General features: G+C 35.0%; 1 protein-coding gene across 3 annotated transcripts in view; it reads left to right on the top strand.

Annotated features, from left to right (window-relative positions):
* Positions 1–18,108, top strand: part of APLF (aprataxin and PNKP like factor) — a 93,811-nt gene that overhangs the window by 20,439 nt on the left and 55,264 nt on the right. For 2 of the 3 annotated variants that reach the window (XM_065927247.1, XM_065927248.1), the window contains exons 3-5: positions 6,234–6,406; positions 14,454–14,598; positions 14,925–15,051. In XM_065927247.1, coding sequence (XP_065783319.1) covers positions 6,234–6,406; positions 14,454–14,598; positions 14,925–15,051 — 445 coding nt within the window. The remainder of the gene's footprint in view (positions 1–6,233; positions 6,407–14,453; positions 14,599–14,924; positions 15,052–18,108) is intronic. The other variant, XM_065927249.1, reaches the window with a different exon arrangement.

Genomic DNA, 18,108 nt, shown 5'->3' with positions numbered 1-18,108 from the left:
TCAGGGATAATGCATCCTTTGTACCACCTTGAAGAATACAGCATACTCATTTAACTTCATATTTATAATCACATGGATCTGTGAAAAGGCACATACCTCATGTATACCTCTCATACAGGTAGCTTGTATCTTTTATTTACTGTGGGTTTGGGTTTGCCAGTATTTTCCCTGCCCTTTTCTGCTAGCCTCATTGAAGGAATCAGAGCCTTCCATCTTTTTTTGGTCTCAGAGTTTGAATTTTAAGAAGAATCTTTAAATACATTTAAGTCTGACTTGGGGCAAGAATTGGAAAGATTTTTAGTTATTGAATATATTTTTTTAAATATAAGTCTAATTCAGTCTGCTTTTCTTTTTTGTTATTAAACACTTTTTAAACAGGCCACACATGCACATAACATACATGCTTTTTTTAAAAAGTCAGTTTAGTGTACATTTAAGATAGTTGTCAATTTTGGCCATATTTATAAATATATTGATATTAAAGTATTTATAGTATTCTATTAATTTTTAAAAGTTTTGTTTTATGAGTACTTATGTCATTGTTTTCATTCCAAATATTCTATATATATTCTCCCTTTTTATTAATAGCACTAGATTTTTGTCTATTACTTAAAAAAACTATCTTTTGGATTTCTTGTATACATGGCTTTTTAGTTGGAGTGTACATAGTTTGACATAGTTTTTCTTTTTTTTTTAGCTTACTGAATGAGTAATATTTATTTAGATGTTAATTATAGGATCAAACATCAGATCTCTTGAGATGTCACTTTTGTGCTTAGTTTTGGGATCTCCTGGTATGGGCATTTTTAGGAAAAGAAAAAGATAATGATGGACCACACAGATTGGCCTACTTTGTGGATGGATTTGCTAAATGCTTAGTATTTAACCACCTACATTTAAATATTAAGTGCTTTCAGCTGAGGAAAAAATACTCAAGTTGATTTTTGTTTGACTTTGGGTTTTTGATGTCTTTTTAAAGACATCATCAGTTTCCTTTCTTAAATATTTAACCTTTTCTTCTCTTAGAATTTTATGCTTTTGTATTTAACATCTTAGCTTTTGTAAACTTAGGGCTGTATCATTATATACTATTGTTTAGAGATTCATCTGAATCTTTCAAATACTCATGAACATCATCTTATTTTAACCTATGAGAAGGAAACCTCAGAGTTCAGGCAGAAACTCTGCATATTTGTATTTTGACTGTTGTCCTTCCCGCTACCCAGCATTCCTCACTGGTTACCATGACATATCAAGAAAGGGGAGGCTTCACTTAAAAGGCTGAGGCATAACAGGGAACATTTCCAGGCCCAGCAACGTGCGAAAGCACTCAAAAACTCTGACCGTATGCCAGAGCGCCACATTGAGAGAGAAATTAGGGGTGGCTGATAACATAATGAAAGGTTAAGTTTCAATTATAACTTAGAAAATATCAAACATTCACAGCTCTTTTTAGTAATATAATGTTGCATAAATTACACTGCATCTCTATTCTTATGCCATCTTATTTGTAAAATTTAAATTATTATAGTTTGTAAAATGACTCTGACCCAGTGAAATAAAGTGAAAGTCACTCAGTTGTGTCCGACTCTTTGCGACCCCATGGACTATGCAGTCCACGGGATTCTCCAGGCCAGAATACTGGAGTGGGTAGCCATTCCCTTCTCCAGGGGGATCTTCCCAAAACTCAGGGATCAAATCCAGGTCTCCCACATTGCAGGCGGATTCCTTACCAGCTGAGTCACAAGGGAAGCCCAGTGAAATAATTACCTACCAAATTTAAGGGCTTCCCCTAGTAGCTCAGAGGAGAAGGGAATGGCAGCTCACTCCAGTATTCTTGCCTGGAAAATCCCATGGACAGAAGAGCCTGGTAGGCTACAGTCCATGGGGTCACTAAGAGCCGGACATGACTGTGTGACTTCACTTTCACTTTTTACTTTCACGCATTTGAGAAGAAAGTGGCAACCCACTCCAGTATTCTTGCCTGGAGAGTCCCAGGAATGGAGGAGCCTGTTAGGCTTGGGGTCGCACAGAATCGAACTCAACTGAAGTGACTTAGCAGCAGCAACAGCTAGTAGCTCAGAGAGTAAAGTCTGCCTGCAATGCAGGAGACCCGGGTTTGATCCCTGGGTCAGGAAGATGCCTTGGAGAATGAAATGGCAACCCATTCCAGTATTCTTGGCCTGGAGAATCCCATGGACAAAGGAGCCTGGTGGGCTACAGTCCACAGGGTCGCAAAGAGTCAGACACGACTGAGCGACTAACACACACACACACCAAATATATATATCCTCTATTTTAAATTTCTAATTCTATCCTTTCCTCCAAATTTTATTTTACTGCTTTTTTATCTTTTTCAGCACAGACAAGAAATAGAAATGTTTCCCCTTGCAGATACACCTGGGGAGGACTTAAGGCTAGATCCTCATGAAATTCAGTTGCTGGAACTAGATAAATTATATTCCTTGCAGCTTTCAGAGTTTTTTCTTTTTTTAAAATTGAGCTTGTAGGTAGCAATGCTTATTTTCCTGGCAACTTTTACTTTAATACTCCCAATCCTGTAGTAGGTCTCCTCCCCACACTACCTACCCCTCTACTGCCCCACTCCCCACCCCCCACACTAGCCACAGGCCTGGGTTAAATGTACTGTTTGGATGGCTTAGCTTCTAAAATGTAGTCATTTTCCATACTCACTGAGGAAACCAGATCTGAAAGAGACACATGCACCCCAATGTTCATTGCAGCACTGTTTATAATAACCAGGACATGGAAGCAACCTAGATGCCCATCAGCAGACGAATGGATAAGGAAGCTGTGGTACATATACACTGTGGAATATTACTCAGCCATTAAAAAGAATTTAGCTAAATACTTTCTGATTCCTCTACCCAAATTCTATGATTCTGTGGTTAATTTAAAAGTATATTATGGTATTTGAGCAGATGAAGTCATATGAAGTTACAGCTAATGTTACTTGTGTGATTTTCTTGGGATTTTGAAAACTAGTAAGCTCATGTGCTGAGCTATTGGCCACCAGGAGCTTTTTAGAGGATGAAAGTGGATTCTGTTTAAAATTTAGTTTACCTAATTGTATAGATTATAATTTTAAAAAATCATACAATATGGTATCTTGTAGAAAATGGAATTAACCAATTTTAGGGATGAATCTATTTAAGTGACTCAACAGGTAGCATTTTTAGTAAGTACTTTGGATTGCCAGCCTCACTTCTTGTAGTAAACTATTTGGAACCATTCCTGAGTTTATTCATTTAATGACTGACAGTTGAAATATCATTGATTCTTCCTGTTATTAGAGACACCTGTAGTCATTTTAATCATAGACTGTAAGAACTGTGGTAGATAATTACCTGCACCCAGGGACCTTAGAGCCTAATGGTGATTTGTCAGATGATTATAGGTAATCTTTGACTGATAGAAACTGGTTCTAATAGTTCAAGGAGAAAGGTGGTTGGGATAAGACATTACTGAGGCTGTAATAAACAATAGAGCATTTTTGAGTAGGTCTTAATGATTGGATCAAAGATTGTATGTATAGGGCAAAGATTTTGGTGTATGAAGGTGGAAGTTGGGGTTGGAAACCTCTATAGGTTTATGAAGATCCTTCATTTCTATGCTTTTTTATATTGGAGAAGCCTCAGAGGGCTTATGTAGAAAAATGTAAAAAGTAACCTGGGAAGCAGTGAGGTGTTAGAAGACTGGGAGACTTGATGTGATGTTAGCACAAGTAAGAAATGCACACAGTGGGTAAGAGCTTGAACTAGGGCCATGACTGCAAATGGTGAAGAGAAATGGACCTGGTATTCTTCAGAGGTAAATGATCTGGAACTTGACATTTGAAAATGGAATGAAAAAAGGTTATAGATGTTCAGTAAAAGTTTGTGGATATTTTGCTGTGGCTTAATATAGAAACTAAATCAGAATATATTTACCCTTTAAATACCCTATTCTTTTTTTGTAGAAATAGACATTTTTTAAAAATAAATCAAAAATATAATGGACAGTAATATACCAAAGTTAATAACAGTATTTGCTTCATGTTTATAATAATATTCTAAACTTACTTATATTTTACTTAGTTTGTATTCCATAAATGATTAAGATTTTTTAAAAGAGAAAGTAACTATATTTAATAAAAATTTTAAACTGAGTTTCCCAATGGAAAGAAAATTTTTGAGGGGTAAAAAGAAAAAAAATACTAATGCATTTCTAGAATTTCAAAATACATTTAAAAAGAAGCCTATTATAAGCTTCCTTAATTTTTCTCTAATTAATATTTTTTACAATAGTAACAGAAGGTTTTACCTTTTGAATTTATACTCAGTTCAAGTCTTTTCAAACTCACAGTGAATAAGACATATCGTAACACCTATAGATTAAATGGTTGGGGTCAGAAAAGGTTTTAATGTATGAATGAAAATATGCTTCTGTCTCAAGATACATTCAGTTCAGTCGCCCAGTCGTGTCCGACTCTTTGCGACCCCATGAACCGCAGCATGCCAGGCCTCCCTGTCCATCACAAACTCCCGGAGTTTACTCAAACACATGTCCATCGAGTCGGTGATAACATCCAGCCATCTCATCCTCTGTCGTCGCCTTCTCCTCCTGCCCCCAATACCTCCCAGCATCAGGGTCTTTTCCAATGAGTCAGCTCTTCGCATGAGGTGGCCAAAGTATTGGAGTTTCAGCTTCAGCATCAATCCTTCTAGTGTTCATTGGACTGGTTGGATCAGATCACCAAGGACTGATCTCCTTCAGGATGGACTGGTTGAATCTCCTTGCAGTCCAAGGGACTCTCAAGAGGCTTCTCCAACACCACAGTTCAAAAGCTTCAATTCTTGGGCACTCAGCTTTCTTCACAGTCCAATTCTCACATCTATACATGACCACTGGAAAAACCATAGCCTTGACTAGACAGACCTTTGTTGGCAAAGTAATGTCTCTGCTTTTTAATATGCTGTCTATGTTGGTCATAACTCTCCTTCCAAGGAGTAAGTGTCTTTTAATTTCATGGCTGCAATCACCATCTGCAGTGATTTTGGAGCCCCCAAAAATAAGGTCTGACACTGTTTCCCCATCTATTTGCCATGAAGTGATGGGACCAGATGCCATGATCTTAGTTTTCTGAATGTTGAGCTTTAAGCCAATTTTTTCACTCTCCTCTTTCACTTTCATCAAGAGGCTTTTTAGTTCCTCTTCACTTTCTGCATTAATGAATTATAAATAGAAAAATTGAGAATGTTCAGCATATGTCAATATCAAGGTGATGTTTATAACGTTTCTGTGCTGGAGAGATGGTTGATGTCTCCAGAAAAAAATGTCATTTAAACTGATAAAGTAGACAGATGGGCAGTAGGGGGAGTTGCTCTATATAAAATTCTTAAAAAAAAAAAGAAAATCTGCATTAATGTGGATTGCTTTGTTATATGCTAAAGCTTCTTTATTTAAAAGACCCAGTAGTATTGATGACAAGAAGGCTATCTGGAAATGGCTACTTTCAGTTTGATTCTAGTTAGAATTTTTAAGATGCCTTTCAATAGGTCTTAGTTATGGAGGCAGCTCTCGTTGTCTTTGCTAACACGAGGTAATTAGTGGAAACATAACTCAAAATAGTGGCTATTGTAATAGTTTTGACAGTGAGATATATTTGCTTCTTGCAATTTGAATATGGATGATGATCTTCAGAGGGGAGTTTCATTGAAATAAAATAAGATTCTTCTATGAGGATTTTTTTTTTTTTAATAAGGTATGTTGTTTGCTTGAGAAATTTGGTCAGAATTTTCCTTCCCATAGATTCTCATTTTTTAATTATAGTAATTCTTAGGGGAAAATAAACAGTAAAGAATTTTCAAGGGATTAGTGAATTTTAGATAAAAATTGGGGGACACAGTTTCCATACTGATAATTATTTTTCATGTTTCTCTTTCCAGTGTCCAGTCATCTCTCAAGCAAAGTATCTTTTAACCAGTTAATTAATAACTTTGCTTTTTTCTTTGATTCCTAGAGAAATCAGAAGTATAATACAACTAATCTTTTGTATGGTTAGATTATAATTATATGGTTCCTTGAAGTGCCAAATTTATTAGACTTTTCAGTGTAAATTTATACTTAAAATTGTTTTGACACTAAGATTTTGAATCAGTTCATATTTAGTTGTATTTTTGTCTTGATTTTGAATTATAACATCACTGTATTCTGTTTTTTAAATTTGTTAGCTACACACAAATCCATGTTTTTATCAGTCTTCTGAGAAGAGCCAGCTCTTACCTTTGAAGACAAATATGTGGTGCTGGTTGAATCCTGGAGATCGTTTTTCTTTATTAGTTGACAAATACATTTTCTGTGTCTTGTCTACACATTCTGAAATGGAAATGGAGTGTACTTTAAGGTAAGATTGCCTGATGAAGTGTGATTAAAGTAATGATATTTGTAATCTAATTCCTCAGTCATCCTCAAAAGCTTCAGTTGAAACCACTCTAGAATTTAAATATGGTGGCGATGTAGGTCTTTCTTGATGTGCTTGTGTGTGTGTGTGTGTGAGTGTGTTTCTAGAAAACAGCTGGTTTTGGAAACTTATGCCTCAGTAGTGATTGCTTCTATATATTTCATCTTTTACAAACATTGTGTTTAGAATGCTTTTTCCATCAAATAATAATCAGGATAATTGATATGAAACTGACTATATTTTCTTAATCTTTTCTTTTTTAACTTTAAAAATTTTCTTAAGGTATTAACCTCTGGTTTAGACTATACTTGTGTAATTCCTCTTTCTTATAAGAATAACAGAAAATATAAAATAAGGAAACTGATGAAATGAGGTATTACAATAAATAGCTGATGTAAAGTTATAATTAATGCGGTGAGTTTTATTGAGGCAGTCATTAGCAGATTATTTGCCTTTGTTTAGCTTTTAAATTATAGAATATTTAAACTGGACCTGTAGAAGTAGATGCGCAAAATTATATAGAGTATATTCTTTGATTGCACTGGTATTAAATTAAAAATCAATGAAAATACAATATCTAGGAAGATCTTCAAGTATTTTTAAATTAAGCAGCACGTACCAAGTAGCCCATGGGTCCAAGAGAAATCTCAAGGGCAATTAGGAAACATTTTGAACAAAATAATACTGAAAGCATAACAGAAACATTTATGACAGTAAACATTTGAGGAAAATTTATATTAAATGCTTTTATTAGGAGAGAGGAAAGCTATATAATGAATGCTATATGCTTCTACTTTTAGAAGATAGACAATCAGGAGTAAATTAATCCCAAAAAGGAAATAATAAGAAAAATAACTAGAAATCTGTGAATAGAACATAGACAAATAACAAAGAAAATCAACAAAGCCTAAAATTAATTCTTTGAAAAGACTAATAAAATTGATAAGACCTTAGTAAGGCTTATTACTAAGGAAAAAAAAAAGCTGGAAAACAAATTATAAATACCAGAAATGGAACAGGGGGTATCACTACTGACCCTGCAGAGCTTGAAAGAATAATGAAGAAATTATTATTTAAAATTCTATGGGAGTAAAATTGATGGCCTAAATGAATACATAACATTTCTTGAAAAACACAATTTACAATAACTGACACAGTAAGAAATAGAAAATCTGATGAATCCTATATTCATGAAAGAAATTGAGTTCCTAATTTAAGAATTTCCCACAAGGAACTTCACCAGTGAATTCTTTTTAGCTGACAAGGAATAAATAATTCCACTGTTATACTTTTTTCTCCAAAATAGAAGAGAGTACGCTTCACCATTCATTTTATGAAGCTTTTATAATCCTAATAGCAAACTCAGATAAGAACATTACAAAAGAAGTAAATATAGACCCAAATTCCTTATAAGAAAATATTTACAAGTCACAACCAGCAATGTGTAAAAAGACCAAGTGAAATTTGAGAACTGCAAGGTGAGTTTATCATATAAAAATCAATCAATGAAATTTACTATAACAGATTAAAGAACTGTCAATTCAGTAGATGCATAAAAGCAGTTGTGACAAAAATTTAATATATGTTCATGATTAAGTTTTAAAAACCTTAGAGAAAACTAGGAAAAGAAGGAAGTTTCCATCCTATAAAAAAATACTTAATAGTGAAGTATTGGAAAGTTCTCTCCCTACTGTTGGGGGCAAAACAGAGATATCCATTTACTGGAGGTCCTAGCCAATCCAGTAAATCAAGAAAAAGAAACAAAAGGCATCCTATTGAAAAGAAAGAAGCAAAACTGTCTTTATTTGCAGATGACATTATTGTCATCACTCTAAATTCTTTCTGATAGGTTCCCTGTTTCCTCTCTATGTGTTAAGTTTCGTAGTTTTTTACCTTGCTCCTTCATCTGTAACATATATATATATATATAGTCTATAAAGACTGTATAGTCTTTATAGACTATATATATATATAGTCTTTATAGACTATATATATATATAGTCTATATATATTTTATAAAATCTTATATATATATATAGACTATATATATTTTACCTTGCTCCTTCATCTGTAACATGTATATATATAGTCTTTCGTTTCTTTTTGTTTTTGATGGATGGGATTGTGTTCCTGTCTTACTAGTTCTTTGCCTTGAGGTTTCCAGCAGTAGACTTTGCAGGCAGTTGGGTGTGGAGATGTGGACCTCTGGGATACCTCATTCCAGTTAATCTCTCTATACTTTTATAATACATGTCGAAATATTTTAAAATTTGAATCAGAATAGAAAACCTATGTGCTTTGTGTATAAGGACCCTGATTTCATTTTAAACTTTTTCTTCCAACCAGCTATGAATTTAAGAAAGAGGTTTGAAGAACAAAATAATAGTGCAAAAGCTTGTCGTTTCTTCAAGTTCTTATTTTACTCATGTCAGCATGCTTTTCACGTAGTATTTAGATTCTGTATAAGTAAAGCCCATTCATCACTGACTTAGAGCTTATGGGTATATACACATTAGCTCTAGTGTGTTCATTTTTCACTCTGTATATGAATTCCTACAATAATGAAATTATTGTACGAAAAGCTGTACTTTTTTCACAACTCAAAGTAAGAAAAAGTGAAAAAAAAGAGTTTTATATTTTAGTTCAATTAAATTATGACGTATTCCATATAAAAGGGCCAACATTAATTTCGCATTCCTGTTGCCTTCCCAGTAGTGGGTGCTCAGCAGCCATTTTGTTGTTAGCTTGCTCAGTCATGTCCGACTCTTTGCAACCCCATGGGCTGCAGCACGCCAGGCCTCTCTGTCCTTCCCTATCTCCCAGAGTTTGCTTAAACTCATGTCCATTGAGTTGATGATGCCATCCAACCGTCTCATCTTCTGTTGCCCCCTTCTCCTCCTTGGTTTCTTGAATACATGAATGAAATACTTTATAATATTTTCCTCATCTGAATCTCATTGCTGGTAAGCAAGTACAACATTATCTCTCTGGAGTGATTGTTTTCTTTAAAACACCGTTGAGGAAAGGAAAGTAAATCATTTGTGCCAAATTATTTTTTCTTTCAAATTGTTAAAGTGCTTAATACTTAGTTTCCATTTAAATAGCTACTTTTAATCACTATTTAATTTTGGACAAAATAATGAAATGTTGATGAAAATGCCATTGTAGTATGAAAACATGCATGTTTATAATTTATTTATAATTATTTTAAACTTTTAAGTCTAACTCATTCATATTAATATATTTTGTGTTAAAGACAAAATATATAACTTATATTTAAATATAACAGACTATAGTTTTAAAAATAATTGCCAACACAATCTTTATTTTTGTTGAGCTATAACTATGTATATATTTATTTTTGGCTGTGCTGAGTCTTTGTTGCTGTGTGTGGGCTTTCTCTAGTTCCAGTGAGTGCAGGCTGCTGTTTGTTGTAGTACATGGTCTTCTTACTGTGGTGGCTTCTCTTGTTGCAGACCACGGGCTCTAGGTGCATAGGCTTCAGTAGTTGCAGCAGGCAAGTACTGGACTTCCAAGCAGTCTTTAAAAAGAGGAAAAGAGTTGGAAGATTCACACTTCTCAATTTCAAAACCAGCTACAAAGCTACAGTAATCGAGACAGTGTGATACTTGTGTAGGAAAGACATATGGATCAATGGAATAGAATTGACAGTCCAGAAATAAACCCTTGCACTATGGCCAATTAATTTACAATGAGAGTGCCAAAACAATTAAATGGAGAAAAGAATAACAAATGGTGCTGAGACAAATGCAAAATACTCCTACCTCACACCATATAAAAATAGATCAGAGACCTAACTAAAAGAGCTAAAACTATGAAATCCGTAGGAAAAAACACTTGGATTAGGCAGTGATTTCTTAGATATAACACCAAAAGCACAAGCAAGCAAAAAAAGTAGATAAATTGGACTTTATCACAATTAAAAACTTCTGTACTTCTAAGGGTGTCATCAAGAATGTAAAAAGACTGCCCTCAGAATGAAAGAAAATATTTGCAAGTCACATATCTGATAAGGGACTTCTATCCAGAATATATAAAGAAGCTTTATAATTCAGTAATAAGAGAACCCAATTTCCAAAATGCATACTGGACTTGAGTAGACATTTCTTCAGAGGAGGTACCCAACTGGCCAATAAGCACATGAAAACAGATGCTCAACATGAAATGTAAATGAAAGCCACAATGAGCTCCCATTTCACAGTCATTAGGATAACTACAGTAAGAAAGACAGTAAGAAGTGCTGGTGAGGTTATGGAGAGATTGAAACTCATATATTTTGGTAGTGGGGTTGCAAGTCTTCACTGCCTCTGTGGAACTCATTCTGGCAATTCCTCAGAATTTTAAATGTAGAGTTACTTGTGACCCAGTAATTCTACTCCTAGGAATATACACAAAAGAACTGAAAACAACTGTATACACAAAAACTTGTATGATTCTATCTATATGAAGTGTCAGAAAATGTACATGCCTAGAGATAGAAAGTAGATGGCAGTTGCCAGGGCTGGAGAAGAGAATAAGTGACTGCTAATGCATATGGTGTGAAAGTGCTGCACTCAGTATGCCAGCAAATTTGGAAAACTCAGCAGTGGCCACAGGACTGGAAAAGGTCAGTTTTCATTTCAATCCCAAAGAAAGTCAATGCCAAGGAATGCTCAAACCACTGCACAATTGCACTCGTCTCACAAGCTAGTAAAGCAAAGCTCAAAATTCTGCAAGCCAGACTTCAGCCATACGTGAACCGTGAACTTCCAGATGTTCAAGCTGGTTTTAGAAAGGTCAGAGAAACCAGAGATCAAATTACCAACATCCATTGGATCATCAAAAAAGCAAGAGAGTTCCAGAAAAACATGTATTTCTCCTTTATTGACTATGCCAAAGCCTTTGACTGTGTGGATCACAATAAACTGTGGAAAATTCTGAAAGAGATGGGAATACCAGACCACCTGACCTGCCTCCTGAGAAACCTTTATGCATGTCCGGAAGCTACAGTTAGAACTGGACATGGAACAACAGATTGGTTCCAAATAGGAAAAGGAGTACGTCAAGGCTGTATATTGTCACCCTGCTTATTTAACTTATGTGCAGAGTACATCATGAGAAACGCTGGGCTGGAAGAAGCACAAGCTGGAATCAAGATTGCCAGGAGAAATATCAATAACCTCGGATATGCAGATGACACCACCCTTATAGCAGAAAGTGAAGAGGAACTAAAAAACCTCTTGATGAAAGTGAAAGAGGAGAGTGAAAAAATTGGCTTAAAGCTCAACATTCAGAAAACTAAGATCATGGCATCTGGTCCCATCACTTCATGGGAAATAGAAGGGGAAACAGTGGAAACAGTGTCAGACTTTTATTTTTTTGGGTTCCGAAATCACTGCAGATGATGATTGCAGCCATGAAATTAAAAGACGCTACTCCTTGGAAGGAAAGTTATGACCTACCTAGATAGCATACTAAAAAGCAGAGACATTAGTTTGCCAACAAGGTCCGTTTAGTCAAGGCTATGGTTTTTCCAGTGGTCATGTATGGATGTGAGAGTTGGACTGTGAAGAAAGCTGAGCGCCGAAGAATTGGTGCTTTTGAACTGTAGTGTTGGAGAAGACTCTTGAGAGTCCCTTGGACTGCAAGGAGATCCAACCAGTCCATCCTAAAGCAGATCAGTCCTGGGTGTTCATTGGAAGGACTGATGCTGAAGCCAAAACTCCAACTTTGGCCACCTGATGAGAAGAGCTGACTCATTGGAAAAGACCCTGATGCTGGGAAAGATTGAGGGCAGGAGGAGAAGGGAACGACAGAGGATGAGATGGCTGGATGGCATCACCGACTCGATGGACATGAGTTTGAGTAAACTCCGGGAGTTGGTGATGGACAGGGAGGCCTGGCATGCTGGGATTCATGGGGTCTCAAAGAGTCGGACACGACTGAGCGACTGAACTGAATGGATATGGAATTTCTTTTTGAGACAGTGAATACATTCCAAAATTAGATATTGTTGATGATTGTACAATTTTGTGAATATACTGAAAACTACTAAATTTTATACTTCAGAAGCATGAATTTCATGATTATGTAAATTATGTCTTGATCGCTATTGCCAAAGAAAAGGAGAATTCATTTATCTTTGTTTATTATATTTAAATTCCAAGTTTTTAATTTTTAACAAATTCTAGTTCACTGTATTATAAATCTGTGATAGTTGATTGCTCGAGGAAGTATTAATATTTGAAGCTAAAAATAGGAAGATGTTCATGTTATAGTGGCAATATTTATATTTAAATAAAAGTATACTAAACTCATTTGTACTTTGACCTGTTTGGAACTAAATGTTAAATAGAATTTTTTGGGGGGGTCGGGTTTTTTGTTGTTACATTTATTCTTGGTAAATACTAAAAAATTTTCCTATGGCCATAGGATGTATATTAGTGGATTTATGTCACAATAGAAAAACTAGAAATGGAATGGATGATGTTGCTCAATTTCTAACACTGTAAGTTGTGAAAAGCCATAGCATTTCTCTAGAGTGTTTCTTAATATCTTTCAAATAAAATAAATGTTAAGAAAATTTGAGGGAAAAAATTAGAATTTGGAAGCACACTTGTGTGTTGCGAGTAAAAGATTTGACTGTTTTGTGGGAGTGCAGTTTTATGGGTAAAACAGTCATACATTTTCAACTCCTAATCCCCTGTATCTGGAGTAGTATCTAACATACACTAGGTATTTTAAAAATATTTATTGAATGAACAAAAACTGTAGTGTTACACAGAAACTTAGTCTAAGTTTTTTTATTGGCTGATTCCTGCCATGAATTCGTCTCCCTTTGAGGAAGGTTATTACTAGGAGATAACACAAAACAAATAAGATAAGCCACTAATTATTCTCAGCTAGACAAATTTTAAAAATCTTATATCTTTCATTTAAAAAATTTCCCTTTTACTGAGAAACATTTTATACATAGTAAAATTTACCCCCTTTAAGTGTATAATTTGATGTAGTTTGACAAATTTATATAGTCACGTAAGAACCACCACAATGAGATATAGAACATTTTAATTTCCCCCCAAAATTCCGTCTTGCTTCTTTGTGATCATTCCTCTCCCCCACCCCAGCTTCTGGTGACTACCAGTCTGATTTCTGTCCTTTCAGCTTTACACCTTCAGAATGCCACATAAATGGTTTCATATGGTACATACTTTTGTGTCTGGCTTCTTTCACTTAGCAAACTGCCTTTAAAATCCCCAAGATATTTTATAATCAGTACTTTTTTTCTTTTTATTTCTGAGTAGTATTTCCATCTACATTTTCAAATTGTCAAAAAGATAAGTTTGTTGATTCCTGTCTATGCATACATAAAGAATGATTTAGAACTTTGGATAATCTTACCACACTTTGCAGCAAGTAGGAGAAAGTTAGTTTTGCTAGTATGTTCCACATATGATCTTGGATACTCCTTTGTTGGACTGCAAGTTGGGAGATTTCATAAGTGGCTGTAATGGCCAGGACTTCAGTAGCAGGTGTGTGTGAACTTGACCTCAGGGTTTTGTTTTTTCTTCAAAGCCTAACTAGTTTAGCTGATGTTCTTACAGTTTGCATTTTCTCTTTGGAAACTTGGAGGTGATCTTAACCTTTTTAGACAATCTGGACTTATTTGCCTATTTACTAAATAAGTAAGTAGCTCTTCATCCTTCATAGAGATGGCTACTGCCCATCTTATAAATAGCTGTGGTTTCTAGGCCTGTGCTTTGGGAAGATTAATGTGATGGTGATACAGTGGGAAGAACATGAAGAACATATTCTAGTCTATGTATTTTATTCTGGTATATTATAGTCTGCTTTTTGTCTTTCTAAGTCTGATAAAAGTACGTGACTCATTAGTTAGATATACTTGGGAGAATCACAGAATGTCATGGTACACAATAGAAGTGTTTTCAGTTTAAATGATTAATAAATGAATTTCAATTGTATTTTATAGAAACAGTCAAATGCTTGATGAAGATGATATATTGAATGAAACACCAAAATCTTCCTCAGTTGATTTGCCCGATAAAACACCCAGTGCCCCACAACTGGGAAGCAGCATAGAAACAGCAAAGACCCAGACCACTGCAAATAATGTGGTAAGAAACTTAAGATCTCATCCATTTATAACATGTTACTTAAGTTGTATTGAGGAGAGAAGACAACTGATATTAGACATATCTTGACAAAATTTCTAGCGTTGACCTGCTTTTCCTGTTTTTAAGTAAAACTCTAGAGAAGGTCACACTAGACCAACCCTTTAGCTAATAGAAATGTTGAATTTCTTCCTTTGAGAAATTTAACTAGTTCAGTCCACAGCTGCAGATGGGTTTTTTAATGGTAGCTTTCTTCAAAGTAAATTGTTATGAAGTTTCATTAAGGATGCAGGATTATTTTTAGCAATTAATATATAGGTGCCTTTTAGTCTTTCACAGGAGAAAGTAGAGACTTGAGTCAGCAACAGCCAAATCCTTCCCAGAGGAAAAGAATCCTCCCAGCATGGATGTTGACAGAAAATTCAAGTGATCAGAACCTTTCAGTCATCAGTGAAGGTAGGTTTTGTTTTAAGAAAATATTTGACAGAATTTGAAAGTTTTTGAACAAGTGAAGATAAAATTGTAGTTGTATATGTGTGTAACTTAGCCTAACATTTCTTTAGGCATCTTCATGAAGTTTAATTTAAATCATAAATTATTATTTTATGCCATTTATCAAACACCATGCTACTACTTACTATTATTTTTTAATTTTTTATTCTTTTAGCAGCTTAAAACAATACCCATTATTAACTCATAGTTTTAAAGTCTGGGCAGATTTGACTTAGTTGTCTGTTGAGATTTTCACGAGACAAATCCAAGTGTCAGGCTGGGCTCTGACCTGGGTGTCATGGGCTATACAATTACAAGATCATTTAAGTTTTTATGGAGAATTTGCTTCCTTGTAGTCGGAGGACTTGTTTTCCTGCTGACTGTTGGTCATGGCTACTCTCAGCTACTAGAGGGCATTTTTCAGTTCTGAACTTCATCTTCAAGGCCAGAATGGCCCAACAGACCTTCCTCCTGCTTTGCATCTAATTTCTCCTTGGTGACCAACTGAGAAAACTCTGCTTAAAGAATTTGTTGATTAGATCAGGCCCATGTACATTATCTCCCAGTTAATTAACTCAGGATAAACTGGTATGTAAACTTAAAAATAGGTGCAACATTTATTTTGCCATATAACCAAACACAATCATGGGTATGATGTCACATTCACGGTCCTGGGGATTAGGGCAGGAAATCTTGGGGAAGGGTCATTTTAGAATTCTGCAGACCACACTAATGTCTCTCTACTTGTCCACTCTCCTAATATTAATATATCATAATTTAAGCATTATCTTATTATTTAACTTTTGTCACTGTCCCAAATTTTAGTGTCATTAAGTGTGATTAAAAACTGTGTGACTGTCTTAGAAGTCTACCATTATTTTGTTGCTATTGTATTAACTGTAGAAAGGAAATTACTTGATCAGAAACTACAAGTATTAAAGGATCATGACATGTTACTAAAATATTCCCTTTGTACTATAGTGGGAAAAAAAGCCATTTTGAAAAATTGTTTCCTGTCAACTCTAGGTTTCACCCATAACAATATGTGCCATTTATATATGTAAAAAAGTAGTAAAAGTAAATGTAGAAGAAGTAGGACACCCCATTAGTGAGAGAATTCATTGGAGCCCAAATGACAGGGATTGAATCCTAGTTCCTCTGCAAATTCTGCTAATTATTATTATTATTTTATTTTAAATTCTGATGGTTTTTTGATTTATACTAATTTTAGTTCCGGATGTCATTAAAATAGATTTTTAAACAAATCCATTAGGGTCATGTCTATGATAAAAGACAAGCACAGTAAAAACATTTCAAATTAAATTAAAAAACTACAAGCACACAATGTTATGTGCTGAAAGAGTCAAAGATGATGAGACCAGTGTTCTAGCACAGTTCATTGTCGTGGCAGATACCACAGTGATTTATGTCATCTTCTGGATATTCCCATTGATTAAAGATTATTAAACTTTTTGCTACCTTGTATTATTCAGTCAGCATTTCATTTGCAACTTCTCAGTCATCTGAGGTTTAATTTCTGTTGGCTGCCTGTTTTCCTTCATGTGGGTCGCATTTTCCTATTGTGCTATTGGATGTTGGATATTATGAATGATACAGTATAGAGACTTTGATTTTATATCCTTCTGAATAAATATTTTTATTCTAATAGGCAGTTAACTTGGCCTAATAGAAAATAGGAAATTTTCTTCCTGTTTTCTTTTTTCCCCCAAGATTATGAAAATCTTATGCTTTACTTTTAAAAAATATATTTTCAAAATTTCATGTGATCTTTCACCTACACAAATGCAGGGCATAAAATAATGTGTGATGAAGTCAGTGATGGAAGAGCCGGAGATTCATGTGCGCAAGGATTATTCCTAGCTCATTGCAAGCCTCGATCTCAACTTTGCAGCAGCAGAAGTGGAAGGGGCAGCATTTTGGCCATGCCACTCCTTTTAGCTCTGTCTACATTGCCCTAGAAAGGAAAGAAGCATCAGAGCTGATGGAAATTTCATTGTTTGTCCACCCATTCCTTCCTTTCCTTCTCAGTTAACAACTCAGGGATCTGTACAGAATATTCCTTACTTAAAATGCTAATTTGGATTATAGTAGGATCAGAATGATCTTTTGGCGAGAATAGGTTATATATTATGTTTTAAGGGAGATGTGATTTAATCTGGAGCATTTTCACATTTAAATCTAAGATTTCCTGGTAAGAGTTTTATTTATTCCAGGACAGGGGTTTTGAATTCCCTACTCCCCCTATCATTACATATATATCTTTATCAGTAACATTTCTCATTAAGTGTGGGTCCTCTCAATTTGCAGGAAGGGAGTGGGAATGGGGGATGGTAGTGGAGAGGGGGCAGACACTTCCTCTCATTAGAACATTTTCTGTAATATAGAAAGAATAACTATTTAACCAAAAATTGACCAGTGTGAATTTCTTCCTTGCAAGCAAGTTCTTTTCTTTCAGAGTTGTTTTGTACTGTAATTGCTTCTATGCTATCATCACTTATAATTGTCCAGAATATATTTACTTCCAGTTATGAATATATCCCTTTATTTTCACTTGGTAAATGTACCATATAAAATATGAAGCACTTTTTTTGACACTTCACCTAGAAAACACAAATGAGAGTAATTTGACATTGCTTTAGACAGGCATATTAAAGAGTGTGTGTGTGCTAAGTTGCTTCAGTCAGGTGCGACTGTTTATGACCCTATGGACTATAGCCTGCCAGGCTCCTCTGTCTATGGGATTCTCCAGACAAGAATGCCATGCCCTCCTCCAGGGGATCTTCCCAACCCAGGGATGGAACCCGCTATCTCTTATGGCTCCTGCATTGGCAGGCAGGTTCTTTACCACTAACGCCACCTGGGAAGCAGCCCCCATTATATAGTGCACAAAGCTAAAGCTTCAAAATGAAGTCTTTGCATTTAAGCATATCTTATAAATTCCTACTTTGGGGAAATATAAGAAAAAAAATAGGTTAACGTTTTTAAAGACAGAGATTTAGA

This window comes from Muntiacus reevesi, chromosome 3, assembly GCF_963930625.1.
Source record: "Muntiacus reevesi chromosome 3, mMunRee1.1, whole genome shotgun sequence".
Lineage (NCBI taxonomy): Eukaryota > Metazoa > Chordata > Mammalia > Artiodactyla > Cervidae > Muntiacus > Muntiacus reevesi.
This window is presented reverse-complemented; position numbering and strand designations above follow the sequence as displayed.